Below are 16,409 nucleotides of genomic sequence, written 5' to 3'. Positions count from 1 at the left end.
ACAAAAAAATCAGATGGATTATGATACTTGAATGCGAAATCATCTAACAAAATAATGGATTATGGCAGATTAACACATGCATGCGAAAATGTACATGTGGGCCACATGGCGAGCAGAATGGCTTGTAAGTTTGAGGCTAACCAACCATTCATTTATCCGACCTAACATCCCAATTATGCACTCGTGGTCATGCTCATTGGTAGTTGAGTTGCCTCATTGACATTGGTAGCCTCGGCCGCCACCAGGGAAGCCAGAATTGCCACCACCCGGGTATGGCGGTGCGTTGGGGTTGCCTCCTTGGTAGGGAGGTGCTGATGAGTGCGTTGGGGTTGCCTCCTTGGTAGGGAGGTGCTGATGAGTTGCCACCAGGGTAACCAGGTGGGCCACCTTGGTAGGCCGGCCCTGGGTTCCCTTGGTAACCTTGGTTACCACCTTGATACCCCGGAGCACCACCTTGCTGGTGGTAGCCAGCCTCTGTGTTTGGCATTTGGGGCTGATAGTTTGGTTGGCCACCACCAGCATGTGGTGGTGGCGGCGACGGAGGCATGTTGCCCTGACCATGGTGAGGTGGCATCTGGTTCTGGCCAGGTGGAGGTGGGGGGCCATTGAAACCCTGAGCAGGAGGCCCATCTCTGTTCTGGTACTTCTGCATGTTCTCCCTTCTCTCAAAGTTCGTTGACCTGTTCTGGTAGTTCTGCATGTTCTCCCTTCTCTCAGTCCCTTGACCTGTCGTTGCGGGGCCTATCATTGCGCTGGATTCTTTCATTGGCACGGGCATTGTTTCTTACCCACTCCTCATGGTATTTAGGATCATAAGGAAGAGCTTCCCCATTTATGAAGGGTTCTCCTGAAACAGGAATTAGAAGGTACCATAAGCTTGTGGAATAGTAAGTCCATATTAATATTATACTCTGCAGAATCAGTTGTCCAAACATGGATGGACATAAACCATAGCCACCGACAATTTCAATTAAAAACATCAATTAAAAAAATCTATCAAAAACTTCTGCAATAGTCAGCCCATTCACAGAAATGTACTTTCAACAATATAAATGATGAAACTCTCATAATCAGTTGTCCAAACATGGGTGGACATAAACTATGGTCACGCATATTTCAGTTCAATTCAATTAAAAAAAACTGAAATAGCTTGTAAAGACGTACTACATGCCTGATAGAACAAATGGCGTGTCATGTCAGGTGAACTGCTACCACAAGTTAGATGTTCTTAAACCTGTATTGGTGTTATTGGTGTTTTTGAAGACGACACAAAGAACACATATGAGATGCAAAGAATACGTTACCCTGAGGACAGTGATATCCTTACATCACAAGCCTGGAGAAGAAAATTAGAGGAACAGGGGCAGAAAAAAACAGGCGAGTCAATTAAGTAGAGCAAAATTTCATAGACCAGTTGTTTGGACACTAGCAAATAACTTAAGACATTCACATATGATATAAAATAATGAAGATTTAAATTACTCAAGTTTAAAATTCAGATGTTGTACATTGTGTACGACAAGCAAGAAAGACATAACAGTGTCGACAAACAACAAAGAGAATGTGAAAAAGGCAATTCGAGAATAATGAAAAGAATTTTTGTACATGACCCTGAAAATACAAATATATACTTCTGACCTTAGAATGCTAACAGGTCTGATTTTTTTGATTTTGTATTTCAATTTCAATTGTATTTTAATAAGTAAAATAAGTCGGTTAATTCATTAAGGCTATGTTTATAGCATGTGTATACTTGGATAGGAAATATGTTATCAGTACCTCCATAGTCCTTAGTTTTCACATGCAAGTATGAATCAGGAAGAACCCAGCGGACCTTGGGCACCTCTGCAAATGATTAAGAGGCATTAGACTCCAAGGACAAACATTTATGGTATTCAACAATGAATACTCCCTCTGTCCCATATTATCTGTCGTTTTCGGTTTCCGTGCCACACGTTTGACTCGATTTGTAGAAAATACATACAACATTTGTATCTTCAAATAAATTTATTAAAAAACTAGATTCAAATATCTTTCCAATGATACTAATTATGTACCATAAATATTAATATTTTTGTAATATATATTTTATCGAAGTTGTTTCTCGGGAAGCGAAAGCGACAGATATTTTGGGAGGGAGGGAGTACTTCTTACTGTTATAGTACTTAATGAGATCATAAATACCTTTCAGTTTGTAAGAAAGTTCCTCAGGTACAAGGGCACCAAAAGCGAAGTAATGACGGGTCGATACAGAGTATATCTTTTGCCTACCTTCTTCCTCACTGAAACAAGGAGTTGGTTTTTGATGCAGGCCTTGCAGAGACAAAATGGGCAAAAAGAATTGCATTCTATGAACTAAAACTTGCACAAATATATCAACACTCTAAAGCTCTAATGTCCTAGAAGCACAAAAGAACCATAACTGGATCAAATCAAAGAACAAATCTGAAAATATCACAGCAGCAGATCAGTTTGGGGCTTGGGCCCTTTTTTGGATCCATTGGTGCCAATAGTTAGCAGCTAGCAGCTAGCAGAGGGAAGCCAGCTAGTACCTTTTTATTAGCAGGACTAGTAGTTAACCTATTAATTGAGCCCTGTTTGGATCCTCCATCTAATAGTTAGTACTCCCTACGTTCCTATATATGCATGGGCCAGAACTGAAGCGACGCCTGCATGCACTAGTACTCTCACCTCCGCCCCCTTTTATACTAAACCAGAATGACGGATGGCTTCGCGGCCGGCGGCGCGGGTGCGCAACGGATTCATTCTGAATTTCTGATCAATTAGGGGCTGTTTGGTTCCTTCCCCACCTCCTAAAATTTCTGTCACATCGAATGTTTGGACACATGCATGGAGTATTAAATATAGACTAATTACGAAACTAATTGCATAACTTGCGACTAATTTGCGAGACGAATCTTTTAAGCCTAATTAGTCCATGATTTGACAACGCGGTGCTACAGTAAACATGTGCTAATGATAGATTAATTAGGCTTAAAAAATTCGTCTCGGAAATTAGCCTCCATCTATATAATTAGTTTTATAATTAATTTATATTTAATACTCTTTATTAGCCTCTAAACATTCGATGTGACATAAATTTTAGGAGCGTCTAGAGAACCAAACACCCCCTTAGTAAGATATCCAACCAAACCTAATTCCACTAAATTAAACACTATACACTCTTACGGTCATGCAACACCAGAACACTTCTATCAATCCTAGCAGAAACACACCAACAACTATCCTAGCAGGAACACACCAACAACTAAACAGAGAAATGGATCCACACATATATACCTCCCGACGACTTGGGCGAGAGTCTTGATATAGCTATCGATGATCTCGTCGCGCATGATGTCGGGGTTCGAGGCGTCACCAGGCGGCGGCTCCATGACGACGAGCCAGTGCTCGAAGTCGCAACCTTCAAGGAGGATCGTCTCCTTGGGCGGGCGGTTGCTCCAGTTCGGGGACGAGCCCCGCAGCGAGGACGTCGCCGGCTGGGTCGCGAAGCACCGCACCACGGCGCCGGGGGCGGACGCACCCGCCCCCGCCGGGAGGAGGTTCGCGGACGCAGCGAGCGGGCGCAGGAGGGTGGGGACGCGGCGGCCGGCCTGGAGCGCACGGGAGAGGAGGAGCGCGCGCGACGCCGACGCCATTGCGGAGGCCAAAGTGCCAAACCCTGGAGGGGTACGAGGAGATGAGAGAAGAGGACGCGGCGGTGGCGATAATAAGGGTTTAAGCCGCAACTGGTGACGGTGAGGTGTGTTGTTGCGGCAAATGAGGCAGGCTAGTTGCTTCGGGCCGAAATATCTGGCGGAGTCGAGGCTGTACATGGGCCTGTGGGCCGTGGGCTCTCGAATGGTAAATGTGGGCCTTCTAGGGCTTCGCGTCTCCCGCCGTGCCGAGCGAGATGGGCCACCTTCCCACCTCCTCCTCGGTCCTTCTCCCTCGTCGTCCGCCGCGGTGGCGGGCGGTGCTCCTCGGCCATACCGCTCGGCGCTCGTCCGCCTCCGTGAGGCTGCTCGCGCCCACGCGCCACGCCCGTGGACCTGCCAGTGTTGGTGTAAAATTACGTTTCCCGCTCGATCGTCCCTCGCCAGTCTTAACTTGGGTCCTAGTCACGCTGTGGAGTAATGTTACCTTTGAAATCCGTATACAGTGCCGCAATGTGATGTGACCTTATTTTATAGGATAATAGCCAGGAACGCATGAATTGTTTGGGCTTGGCTCAAATGTGCATGTGCTCAGTGCTGACCAGAATAAGAATTTGCAACTGTTATTCAAACAGTGGATACAAGAGTTTAGAATACGCTGGGTATTAAATAATCCATCTAGGAGTATGCTCTAAGCAACTTTGGATGTTAGAGGCAGGCACGGTTTTCCTTTTTGGAGCAGAGCGTGCATGTATGAAGAAGAGTAAAATGCATCCTAGGTCCTTAAGCTTTCGGGGCATTTCCGTCTAGGTCCTCAAACTAAAAAAACGACTATCTAGGTCCCTTATCTACTGCCACCATGCACTAGAGGTCCAAAACTAACCACGCAAGCACCAACATCCGACGTGGCATGCCACGGTGGCAGCTGAACACTAGGGCCCATGCCACATTCTCAAAAAAACCCTCACACTTTTGGAGGACGCTGTTTCAGAGAGAGGAAGGGGAATGGAGGGTGATGGCGCTGCGACTGCGGCGCCCGATGCGGTGGGAAAGCAGAGCACCGGCCGTGACCTCACCGGGAAGGGATTCGTCAGCGGCGTCCTGGCTGTGAGATTCGCAGCACTGTGCTCCGCGAGCTCTGGCCGTCACGGATCGAGGTGGATCCCAGCACCTTGCTCCGCGAGCTCCGGCCGAGCCTGAATGATGACGACAGAAGCCGCTGGAACCGGCCGCTCGTCTCGCCAGCACTGCGGTCAGCGATGATACTGCTGTCGTCACCGCCTCCTTTGCTCAGCGCGCGAACTCCCCCGAGCTACCAGCAGCAGCAGCCTCCTTGGTCTACAGTTTCCGGCCGAGGCCGTGATGGGATCCTGCGCGGCCATGGAAAAGGAGCGCGTGATGGGCTCCTGCACCGCGGCGCCGGTCTTGGTAGGGAACCTGCAGGAGCTCCCGTATCCGATCCTCGAGGCGACCACGCCACGCATCGCCGCCGAGCTACAAGAGCTCCTGTCCCTGGGCGCGAACTCGCGCTCCGCTTCCACGGCGTGGAGGGCCTGTGCGGCCTCGTGCGCGCCCACCTGTGCACGGCCGGAGCTCTTGGTTGGAGCCTCTTACAGCGCCGCTTCCTCCGTGCCCTTGAGCCGTCGATCTCCTCCTAGTTAGCGCCATGTGCAGAGATGCGGCTGCCTCTTGGCCCATCGCCGTCTGCTGGCTCGTTAGCTACTTAGCTTGCACGTGAGCACGTATGTGAAAGTACACATGCACCTACATGCATGTAGCTCAACGCACTCCGACGTCGCGGTGACGGGTAGATGGCGTGCGTGTTGACTGTTGAGCCGGCAGACCTGGTCGCGACGGCGGCTCGTCCACGTGCCTGTAGCGGCAGCGGCAACCCCTGTTAGCACGCGCGCCCACACGCCGGCTGCTGCTGGTCGCCCGCGTGGCCGTGGCGGCTCGCACGCATGCCCGCAGCAGCGGTAGCGGCGCCTGCGCGGCGGATGTGGCGGCCCGCCCGCGCTTGCCTGCTCAGCGCGTTCGCGGAGTTGGCCGCCGGCACCACGGAGGCGGCAGCTGGGGGGCCCGTGAGGTCCATGCGGTGGCGGTGACGCGCGGTCGGGGCCGCGGCGGCGGGCAGAGCGCGACTGCCCGGCGCGCACGCCCACGGCAGTGGCGGGGCGGCGGCGATGCCCACGGCTGATGGTGAGGCGTGGGGTGGCTCGGCTATGGCGGAACGGCAACGGCAAATCGCGAGCTCGCAGCCTCGCACCCGGCGACCATGGTGAACGTGCCCGCGACGAGCAGGGAGAGCGAGAGGGAGGAGAAGAGGGCTAGGGCGAGAGAGTGGAGGCGAGCGCGAGCTTGGCCAAGCCTTAAGGCGCGTGGGGCGGAAGCGCTCCTGGCCGCGTGCGTTGGCGGCGAGCTCCAATGCTCCATGCGCCAGAACCTCGCCGCGTTGCCGGACGACATATCGCGGCTGGTGTGGATGCTGGAAGCGAAGCTCGTGGCCGCGTCGAGCAGCATCGGCTGCCATGACGACGCCCCACAGCGCGGCGTCCACCTGGAACTGGAGGTGCGCGGGAGGCGAGGGGAGCAGCGCGGCTAGGGTGGACAGGCCCACGTCTGGTGGCCACCGGACGAGCCGGCTGGTTCCCCTTCCTTCCTCTCGATCCCAGCCTCGGCAGCGTCCCGCGCTCGCCCCAACCCCGCCGACGTCGCCGTGGATCATCCGTAGGAGCCCGTCGAGCACCAGGCGCTCCTCGGCATCCTCGCCTGCCCTGGGTCTGCTGGCGCCGGCGACCGCGACGTGGAACCGGCATCACGGGTGGTGGGAGTTGGCGGCCCCGGCACCTCGGGCTCGCGAGCAGCACGGGCACCGCCATCCTCCTCCTGGGCATTCCCACCCCGGCACAGACTTGGGAGTGAGAGAGAGAAATGGGACAGGGTGTTTTTGGAAAAAGTTGGCACGGCCACCGTGTCTAGCTGCCACCGTGGCACGTGACCACGTTGGCGGTTGGCGTTGGCGTGGCGGGCTTCGGACTTTTAGTGCACGGCGGCAGTAGTTCAAGGACCCATATAGTCGTTTTTTTAGTTCGAGGACCCAAATGGGAGTGTCCTAAAAGTTTAAGCACCTGGCATGCATTTTACTCGAAGAAGAATTAGTAGGTGGTAAAACCCATCCCAGAGTTGAGTTTGCTTCTGAAGAAATTCGAACATTAAATCAACTTTTTTTTCTCCAGATTTTACACGTCAAAACCCATAAGCTCCTCAATGGTTGCAAACATCTGGAGCATTGGGACTTGGGAGACTTTTGTGTTTGGTTTGTGAAAAGAAATGGATTGATGTATCGTCGTCTCATTCCTCGTAAGCTTATAATTAGTACAGAGGAATGAAGTAATTCCACCAAATTTAAGAAATGGACTTATATTATGATGCACCACCTCATTTAAGATAAAGTGATTCCTTAAACTACACTCTATAACATTTTAGAGTTTTATTATGAAATATAATACTTAAACAAACTGGTGGGCTTGCTGTTGATAAGTTCTCGAGCTAATCCTATCGTTGTAACCCAAATACCCAATACGTTATCAAAATTGCAGCGTAGATCTTGCGTATTAGAAATATGTGTGTAAGCGCCTAGCCACCGAGCCATTACGCCATGATGGTGTTAAGTAAGTGATTTGTGTAACCCTGGTGTTTAGATATTCATTAATAACTTTAGAAATTAACTTATTCAGAGATGGAATGAGTATTTGGATAACATAAACTCACTAGAAAAGTTAATGCCGGAGCATGTTAAAGCACAAAAACCAAGAAAACGTTGGACTACCGTAGCCCCAACGCAAGTTAAATCATTACGGCCCGCCACTAAACAAACAGAACCGGAGAATCTTAGCTGACAAAATGCATCCAAAATTCACTTGCATCGCTAATGAAATCGGAGAGAGCTAGCGACCATCATGATTCATGACATCATGCTGTATTTAGTGTGTATTACGCCATTCTTAATAGAGAGTTTCATGGCATTGTTTTTTTTTTCAAGTCTGTCACATCACATAGAATGAAATGAAATATAGATGAAACAACCAACCTCAATGTATAGTTTTATTTTATCGTTTTGTAGACATTTATTTTTATGACTCATGGTTAGAAACTGAGTTGAGAGAGTTTCATCACGATAAAACTTAATTTTTCTCTTTTCTTAAAAACCTGTGTGGCAGCAGATTGGGCCTTTTGATGAGGATTTATTCTCAACCGCTCATGTGCCAGACAGTGATTACGCCAATTATTAATAAGCTTTTAACGGTTTTTGAAGAAGTGGTTTTGGTCAGTAGACGGAGATGATCAAGGTGTGAATGCATGCATTCGTGCATCACGTCCTCGTGTATTTTCGGTTTTTGAAAGATGCAGCGTCCTGTGCTTTTAAAAGGCGTCCGTGTTCATGGAACGGCGGAGAACCTACTCTCATTACTGTCGTTGCTCGTTGATTAGTTCCTGTTCGTGGAAGCAAAATGATGACGCCCGTTCAAGCCTTATGTGTCTCAAGTATATGAGCATGAAATGAACGTGCAGCCTGTTCAATGTAAAATGCAGGAAAAAAGTATCAGAATGGCCTGTAACAAGTTTGTGATTAACCAAACATTCAAAACGAAAAACGAACCTGTTAACAAGTTTGTGGTCAACCGACCATTCAGAACGAACACAGACAGACAAAGCTTACTATGACAACGCTGAGTACCTGGTTCAGCAAGTGCACAAAGAGCTGATGGTACATCATAGTTTCAGAATTCCAGGTACATCACTCAGACACCAAGCACAGTTTCGAGTACCATATAGAACATAATAATTAGGTGCATACATCGACAATCCATGAAAATAAGATAGCAACAAGGGTTCGATTTATGCTACTGCACAACATCTCTCCCAGAAGGCTACTCTGGAACAGGGGTGCCTACTTATACTCGTGGTCATGTTCATTCGAAATTCGAGTTGCCTCCTTGACCTTGGTAGCCTGGACCGCCACCAGGGTAGCCAGGATTGCCACCACCCGGATATGGCGGTGTGTTGGGGTTGCCTCCTTGGTAGGGAGGTGGTTGGTTGCCACCAGGGTAACCAGGTGGGCCACTTTGGTAGCCAGGGTTACCACCTTGGTAGGCCGGGCCTGGGTTCCCTTGGTAACCTTGGTTACCACCTTGATACCCCGGAGGTCCACCTTGGTAGCCAGGAGCACCACCTTGTTGGTAGTGAGGAGCACCGCCAGTGTTGTAGCCTGCCTGTGGATTTGGCATTTGGTGCTGATAGTTTGGTTGGCCACCACCAGCATGCGGCGGTGGCGGCGGCATGTTGCCCTGACCATGGTGAGGTGGCATCTGGTTCTGGCCAGGTGGAGGTGGGGGGCCATTGAAACCCTGTGCAGGAGGCCCATCTCTGTTCTGGTAGTTCTGCATGTTCTCCCTTCTCCTCTCAAAGTTCCTTGACCTGTCAAAGTTGCGAGGCCTATCATTGCGCCTGGATCTTTCATTGGCACGGGCATTGTTTCTCACCCACTCCTCATGGTATTTAGGATCATAAGGAACAGCTTCCCCATTTATGAAGGGTTCTCCTGAAACAGGAAGTAGAAGGTACCATAAGCTTGTGGAATAGTAAGTCCATATTAATACTATACTCGCATAAGTTGTCCAAACATGGACGGACAAAAACTATAGCCACTGACAATTTCAATTAAAAACATCAATTAAAAAATCTAAAATAGATTCGCAAGGCATACATGTATAGTTGATCAAAACAGAGGGTGTGTCATGTGTGAACTGCTATCCCAAGATATAGGTTCTTAAATCTGTATTGGTGTTTTTCAAGACGCAAAGAACACATTTGAGATGCAAACCATATATTAATATATTATAGCGCCTACGATGATTTGACAAAGCACCTCATATACTTTACACAAGGACAGTGATATCCTTACATCACAAGCATAGAAAAGAAAATTAGAGGGCACAAAAACAGGCAAGTCAATTAAGTAGTGAGGAGCAAAATTTTAAAGAACAGTTATTTGGACACTAGCAAATAACTTGAGAAGACATTCACATCTGATACAAAATAATGAAGATTTAAATTACTCAAGTTTAAAATTAAGCTGTAATATGTTGTGTACAAGCAAGAAAGACATAACAGTGTCAACAAACAACGAATAGAATGTGAAAAAGGAAATTCGAGTATAATGAGCAGGATGTTTGTACATGACCAAGAAAATGCAAATAGTCTATAGTCTATGCTTGGATAGGAAACATGTTATCAGTACCTCCATAGTCCTTATTTTTGACATCCAAGTATGAATCAGGAAGAACCCAGCGGACCTTGGGCATTTCTGCAAATGATTAATAGGCATAAGACTCGAAGGACACATTTTATGGTACTCAACAATGATTTACTTCCTACTCCTATATTACTTAATGAGACCATATATACCTTTCAGTTTGTAAGAGAGTTCCTCAGATACAAGTGCACCAAAGGCGAAGTAATGACGAGTCGACACCGAATATATCTTTTGCCTAGCTTCTTCCTCACTGAAACAAGGAATTGGTTTTAGATGCGGGCCTTGCAGAGTTAAAATGGGCAAAAAAACTTAATTCTATGAACTAAAAATTACACACATATTATCACTCTAAACTCTAATGTCCTAGACGCACAAAAGAACCATAACTAGACCAAGTTAAAGAACAAATCTGAAAGATCACAGCAGCAGGTCAGTAGGTCCCTTTTTGGATACATTGGTGCCAATAGTTAGCATCTAGCAGAGGGAAGCCAGCCAGCTAGTAGCTTTTTAATAGCAGGGCTATTAGTTAGCCTATTAGTTGAGCCCCGTTTGGATCCTCCATCTACTAGCCAGTACTCCCTCCATTCCATATTATAAGACATTTTGGCTTTTCAGATACATTGTTTTATCTATGTATCTAGACAATGTATGTCTAAGTCCATAGCAAAATCTATGTATCTAGAAAAGCCAAAACGTCTTATAATTTGGAACAGTGGTAGTAATTAGGTTAGGGAAGCCAATTAATAACTCATTATCAGCTAGGTAGTTCATTCTGAGCTATTAGTTGGACTATTAGCCAATTAATAACTTTAGCTTCTAGTAACAATTAGATCTAATGGATCCAAGCAAACTGTTACCCAAGCTTCAAAACAGGCAAACAGAGGTAGTAACAATTAGAACAAAAGGATCCAGACAAACAGTTACCCAAGCTCACACCAGGCAGAGAATCAACTAACAGGCTCCAATAATTTGTACAGTCACAAAAAACAAAATCATTAAAAAAAATTACATTCAACATGAACCCACTAAAGCCCACATCAAGCATCATCCCTATTAACCTGAAAGTTCTCCTCAGACACAAGCAAATGGTTGAAGGAAATGGTTCGGTTCTTTCCCCAGACCGCAGCATTAAGTATTTCTTGGCTACCTATAAGATGATCAGATTTAAAAGTATCTCTTGTAAAATATGAGCAACAACAAATCCATCTAAAACATTCATTGTAATATCCACGTAACCAAATCGTTCTAAAACCCAAACTTCCATTTCTCCCATTCGTTGTAATATCCACATATTCATCTGATCTTACATATTCCTCTGATCAAGCAGTAAGAGATCCAACCAGTCCTAATTCCACTAAATAAAATAAAACACATTACACTCTTACCGTCATGCTACACCAGAGCACTTTTATCTATTCTAGCAGGAAAATACCAACTAAACAGAGAAATGGATACAGCCATATATACCTCCCGACGACTTGGGCAAGGGTCTTGATATAGCTATCGATGATCTCATCGCGCGTGATGTCGGGGTTGGAGGCGTCACCAGGCGGCGGCTCCATAACGACGAGCCAGTGCTCGAAGTCACACCCGTCGAGGAGGATCGTCTCCTTGGGCGGGCGATTGCTCCAGTTCGGGGACGAGTCCCGCAGCGAGGACGTCGCCGGCTGGGTCGCGAAGCACCGCACCCCCGCGCCGGGGGCGGCCGCCCCCGCCGGGAGGAGGCTCGCGGCCGCAGCCAGCGGGCGCAGGAGGGTGGGGACGCGGCGGAACGCGGCGCTGGCCTGGAGCGCACGGGAGAGGAGGAGCGCGCGCGACGCCGACGCCATGGCGGCGGCCAAAGTGCCAAACCCTAGTGGGAGACGAGACGGGCCGCGGAGATGAGGGAAGAGGACACGGCGGTGGCGATAAGGGTTTAAGCCGCAACTGGTGAGGTGTCTTATTGCGGCGAGTGAGGCTAGTTTAGTTGCTTCGGGGCCGAAATATCTGGAGAAGTCGAGACTGTACATGGGCTTGTGGGCCGTGGGCTCTCGAATGGTATTGTGGGCTCCCGAGCGGGATGGGCTACCTCCTCTTCTCGCCGTCGCCTTCCCCGCCGCTCGCATTCCAATACGGCCTCGCCGCTCGATGGCGACCCTTCTCCCTCGTTGGCCGCGGCGGTGGCGGCCGGTGCCTACGTGCTGGCGCGGCGGGTGGTGCTCCTCGGCGCCTCGGCCGTACCGCTCGTCCGCCTCCGTGAAGCTGCTGCCGCGCCCACGCCCGTGGACCTTGTGAAGGGTTAGCTTCTATCCTATTCCCTGCCAATGTTGGTGTAAAATTTCGTTTCGCACTCAATCGCCCATCGTCCGTCTTAACTTAGGTCCAAGTCACGCTGTGGAGTAATGTTACCAGTGGCATCCGTATGCAATTCTGTGGATTGATGTTAACAAATGTTAATTGTCCTAGTCGACATATATAGTGCTGCATTTTGGTGTGACATAATAGTAATGCATGGATTGTTTGGCTTGGCTCAAATGTGCATGTGCCAACTAGAATGAGAATTTGCAACTGTTGTTCAAACAGTGGATACAAGAGTTTAGAATATGCTGGGTATTGAATCCATCAAGCAACTTTGCATGTTAGAGGCAGGCACAGGCCGCACGGGTTTCCTTTTTGGAGCAGGGCATGTATGTATGAAGAAGAATTAGTAGTATGGTAAAACTGTTCCCAGAGTTGAGTTTGCTTCTAAAGAAATTCAAACTTTAGATCAACTTTTTGTCAGATTTTAACGACAAAACCCATTAGCTCATCGATGGTTGCATACATCTTGAGCATTGGGACTTAGGAGCATCGCTCATCTGATGAAAGAACTAAAAGTTTGGAGTTTATGGAATAACATACTTATACAAAATGGTGGTCTTGCTGTTGATAAGTCCTTGAGCTAAATCCTATCGTTATAACTCAAATACCCAATGCCCTATCAAAATTACAGAGTAGACCTTGCGCATTAGAGATATGTGTGCGTAATGTTGCTTTGTTCTTAGATGGCATGGATCCTATAATTAACTGCAATTGAATGATTTAAGGCGACGTGATTTTTTGTGCTGCACTGCTTTGCAGAATCTAGTTTTTGTGGGAATCATTGTTGAATCTAGAAAGGTTTCAAACGGTGCCTAATAGTTATAGTTCCTTGTGCTGCAGCTTCTTAATTTGGTATTCAGGCCCTAGTCCTTTATGTTATTGACGACAGGTGTTGCAGGAAATTCGTGAAACACAAACACGTAGTCTTGAATCAGTGTCTGACTGTCTTCCTTGGACGTTAATATTCTGGTGAAAAAAAAGAAATATAGAATTGGAATAGTGTACACATGTACAATGCTTTGATTTGTGGTGTCGTGGTGACACACAGGCAATTTTTCTAGTATCCTTTTGTATTTAGAGAAAACAAGGCAGTGTGTCCTGTGCATTGTGGATGCCATTCTTAGGTCAAAGTACACAGATAAGAAGTTGAGCCACTAAATTAATACAGAAGTGCTCTTAATGTTTCAAGGAGTTTGACCTTACCTTTTTTTCCAAACACATGATCTTGATTTTGACATTTTTTAAATACCGGTCTTTTAGCCTTATATTATGGGGGTTATGCTTTCATCAGTTGTGTTATTTTTTTTACACTTACACGTCTGGTTTCTTTGGTTTGTAGGATTCTATGTCAGCATGTATCTCTATTTTGTGTGGTTTCCAACATTTGCACAATTTCTAAGCCCTCCACTGTATATTTTTGTAGCCTTAGTCAAGAAATAAGTAAAGGAGAGTTTTACACCAGCCACCAAGTAGTAAAGGAAGTTTTGTGCACACGTTCTAATTTTGAGTTTAGGTGATTTGAATTGGGTTCTACAATGTGAGTTTGATGATTGGGATAGTTCCATTCAAGTTATACCTTTCTATATGCTATGTTAGTGTTACTTAGTTTTACAATGCCTTTTGTTTGTGTTGCTTAAGTCTTTCTTATATTCTAATGGCATTATTGATTCCTTTTTTCAAATGTCGAACGAATTGGTATTGGTATATGCTATGGCATCTGTTTCCAGGAATTAGCAATGTTGTATGCTGCAAGAGATATGACTTCCTCATGTGTGTTTTTCTATTGTAGTCATCTCTATTAAGCTGTAACTTCATGAAGTAAACGATTATAATTATTAAAGACACTGTGGCATGTGCCGTATTTGGACCATGTCATCTTCTAACCTACTCCACATGTAAAATGGATAGACACTAAGTCTCAGATTCTTCTATGTTTGATTAAAATTTTCAGATTTTCAGTTATATTAACAATTCTGAACACATGCTTACAGCTTACTACTACTATTTTCTGATAATTTGAAAAAATATTGAAACTGACTAAACAGACTAAGCTCATTTCACTCACTGCAGGTGCTTATTTTTTTGTGATATCCTGTCATTCATTAACTCGCTCTTTGCAGCAACTCCCAATGCAGTGGTCCAGTAGTCATGTTGAATGCACCTCGAGTTATGGTAATTATGCAAAGGAAACATAGCGAGCTGAAACGCTCGCTGCTTTTTTGTATGCTGATCTAAAAAAAAGTCCAAAACTAGTCAAAACCTCGATCGTAACTCATCATAATTCTTAGGGATAATTTCATATCTGAAATATCTCCACTACTTTTGTTTGCCCTGTGCTGATGACATCATTTCTCCAATGCCAGGGCTGCAGACAACCAGGTATGCTGTGCTTCTTTGTGTGCTGGTGTTTCATTTTCCTGGACTTCAACTTTCATTTGGCATTCGTTTTGCCAGTTTTATGCTTTAGGGCCTGTTTGGTTCGTCTAGTAGCTACTAAATTTAGTAGCTTTTAGTCACTTTAGTAACTTTTTAACCAAATGCTATGACTAAAAGCTACTAAAAGGGTTTTAGTCATCTCTAGTAACTCTGAAGTTACTAAAAGTGACTAAACCATTTAGTAGCTACTAAAGTTTAGTAGCTCGAACTAAACACCCCCTTAGAATGTTAATCAACTGTTTGGTGCCAGCTGTTTATTGCAACATGCGGCCCAGCTCGACATACCAGTGCAGGTTATGTTGCTTGGGGACACTGCACTCTTGTTGTGCCTGTATGTTGACATGAGGTTTCCATTTACTGCCCTTTGGTTCTATCAGTAACCACCACTGCACCACGTCAAAACTACTTTTGTTTCCTATAAAACCTCTTGTGATTTTTACCATGCTAACAATCTGAAACCTGTACATTAGCAAAGATATGCCATGCCATAACTAACCATTTGCTTACTGCCAGTTTGGAGAGGTGATTGCAACAACTGAGCATGAGGAGGCAATTATAATAGCAGAAATAGACTATTCGCTGATCGAGCAGAGGTACGCAGAGTGAAATTATATATGCTTTCCTGTAGTCTTATATATCTTCACCCTTGGTTGAATGAGGTCGCGGAAATCTTCTCTAGGCAATTTCTTCCTCTGCAACACCAACGGCGTGGCGATCTTTATCAGCTGGTAGATATCCCAGAGACTGGTTCTCAGTACTCAGTAGCGAGCCTGGACGCAGCTGTGAGCCTGTGACGAAGCAGGAGAGCAGTTGACTCTGCAGGCTTGCTCGTACTGCTTCGTTCATGATATGCATGTCGATGCCCTGTCTAGAGATCGATCGATCTGATGTGTGAAGATGGAGAGGACGAAGGCGACTATGAGGGTGTTTGGTTTTTTAATCGCTTCTAAAATTCATGTCACATCAAATATTTAGATACTAATAAGGAGCATTAAATATAGATTAATTGCAACACCAATTACATAGATGGAGGATAATTTGCGAGACGATTTTTTAAACCTAATTAATCTGTCATTAGCATATGTTACTGTAGCACTATGTTGTCAAATCATGGACTAATTAGACTTAAAAGATTCGTCTCGTAAATTAGTCGCAAGTTGTGCAATTAGTTTCGTAATTAGTCTATATTTAATATTCATGCATGTGTCTAAATATTCTATGTGATAGAAATTTTAGGAGGAACTACAGACAGGGCCTATAGTTTGTACTATCGGTGTGTCTCCTGTTGCCAAATAAATTGATTACTTTAATGTATGAAGAACACCTCTCTCTCCATTTCCTTTTGTGCACTACGAGTTTGAACTAGCTTGTGCGCGTCCTGGTGGCAATGGATCCCCCATTTGTTTGGCCATCAGTAGCCACAGTACTAGAGTAAATGGATATGATGGCAGGGTAGGGCAAACCTGTGAACTGCGGGAAGCATAATGAGGAGGCAGGTTCCCTGGCGATGCTGCAGGGACGGGCTGCAGCCCTGCACCACCGCAGCTCAGGAAAAGCCGAACAGGGAGGGGCACAGGGCTTCCGAAGACGACAGGCACTGCCGCTGCGCACTGCTACCGCAGGTGCCTCACACTGTCAGGCTCAGGCATGGGGAGCTCATG

General features: G+C 46.4%; 1 protein-coding gene, 1 long non-coding RNA gene and 1 pseudogene across 3 annotated transcripts; 1 reads left to right on the top strand and 2 right to left on the bottom strand.

The window, feature by feature from the left end:
• Window positions 1-104: 104 nt before the first annotated feature.
• On the bottom strand, window positions 105-3,659 carry LOC136505945 (multiple organellar RNA editing factor 8, chloroplastic/mitochondrial-like; annotated as a pseudogene).
• A 4,732-nt stretch (window positions 3,660-8,391) lies between these two features.
• LOC136505940 (multiple organellar RNA editing factor 8, chloroplastic/mitochondrial-like) lies at window positions 8,392-11,900 on the bottom strand. Its single transcript, XM_066501070.1, has 4 exons — window positions 11,440-11,900; window positions 10,125-10,222; window positions 9,958-10,023; window positions 8,392-9,258 (listed from the first exon to the last, which is right to left on the bottom strand). The coding sequence occupies exons 1-4, from the start codon at window positions 11,799-11,801 to the stop codon at window positions 8,630-8,632; spliced, it is 1,155 nt and encodes a 384-aa protein (XP_066357167.1). The 5' UTR covers window positions 11,802-11,900; the 3' UTR covers window positions 8,392-8,629.
• A 2,179-nt stretch (window positions 11,901-14,079) lies between these two features.
• Window positions 14,080-15,849, top strand: LOC136505933 (uncharacterized). 2 transcript variants are annotated; one of them, XR_010771352.1, is made up of 3 exons: window positions 14,080-14,691; window positions 15,262-15,341; window positions 15,428-15,849. It is a non-coding gene; the product is annotated as an uncharacterized lncRNA (long non-coding RNA). The 2 variants fall into 2 exon arrangements; XR_010771354.1 differs by lacking the exon at window positions 14,080-14,691 and adding an exon at window positions 14,814-15,094.
• Window positions 15,850-16,409: the final 560 nt, after the last annotated feature.

This window comes from Miscanthus floridulus, chromosome 1, assembly GCF_019320115.1.
Source record: "Miscanthus floridulus cultivar M001 chromosome 1, ASM1932011v1, whole genome shotgun sequence".
In the NCBI taxonomy this organism is placed as follows: Eukaryota; Viridiplantae; Streptophyta; class Magnoliopsida; order Poales; family Poaceae; genus Miscanthus; species Miscanthus floridulus.
This window is presented reverse-complemented; position numbering and strand designations above follow the sequence as displayed.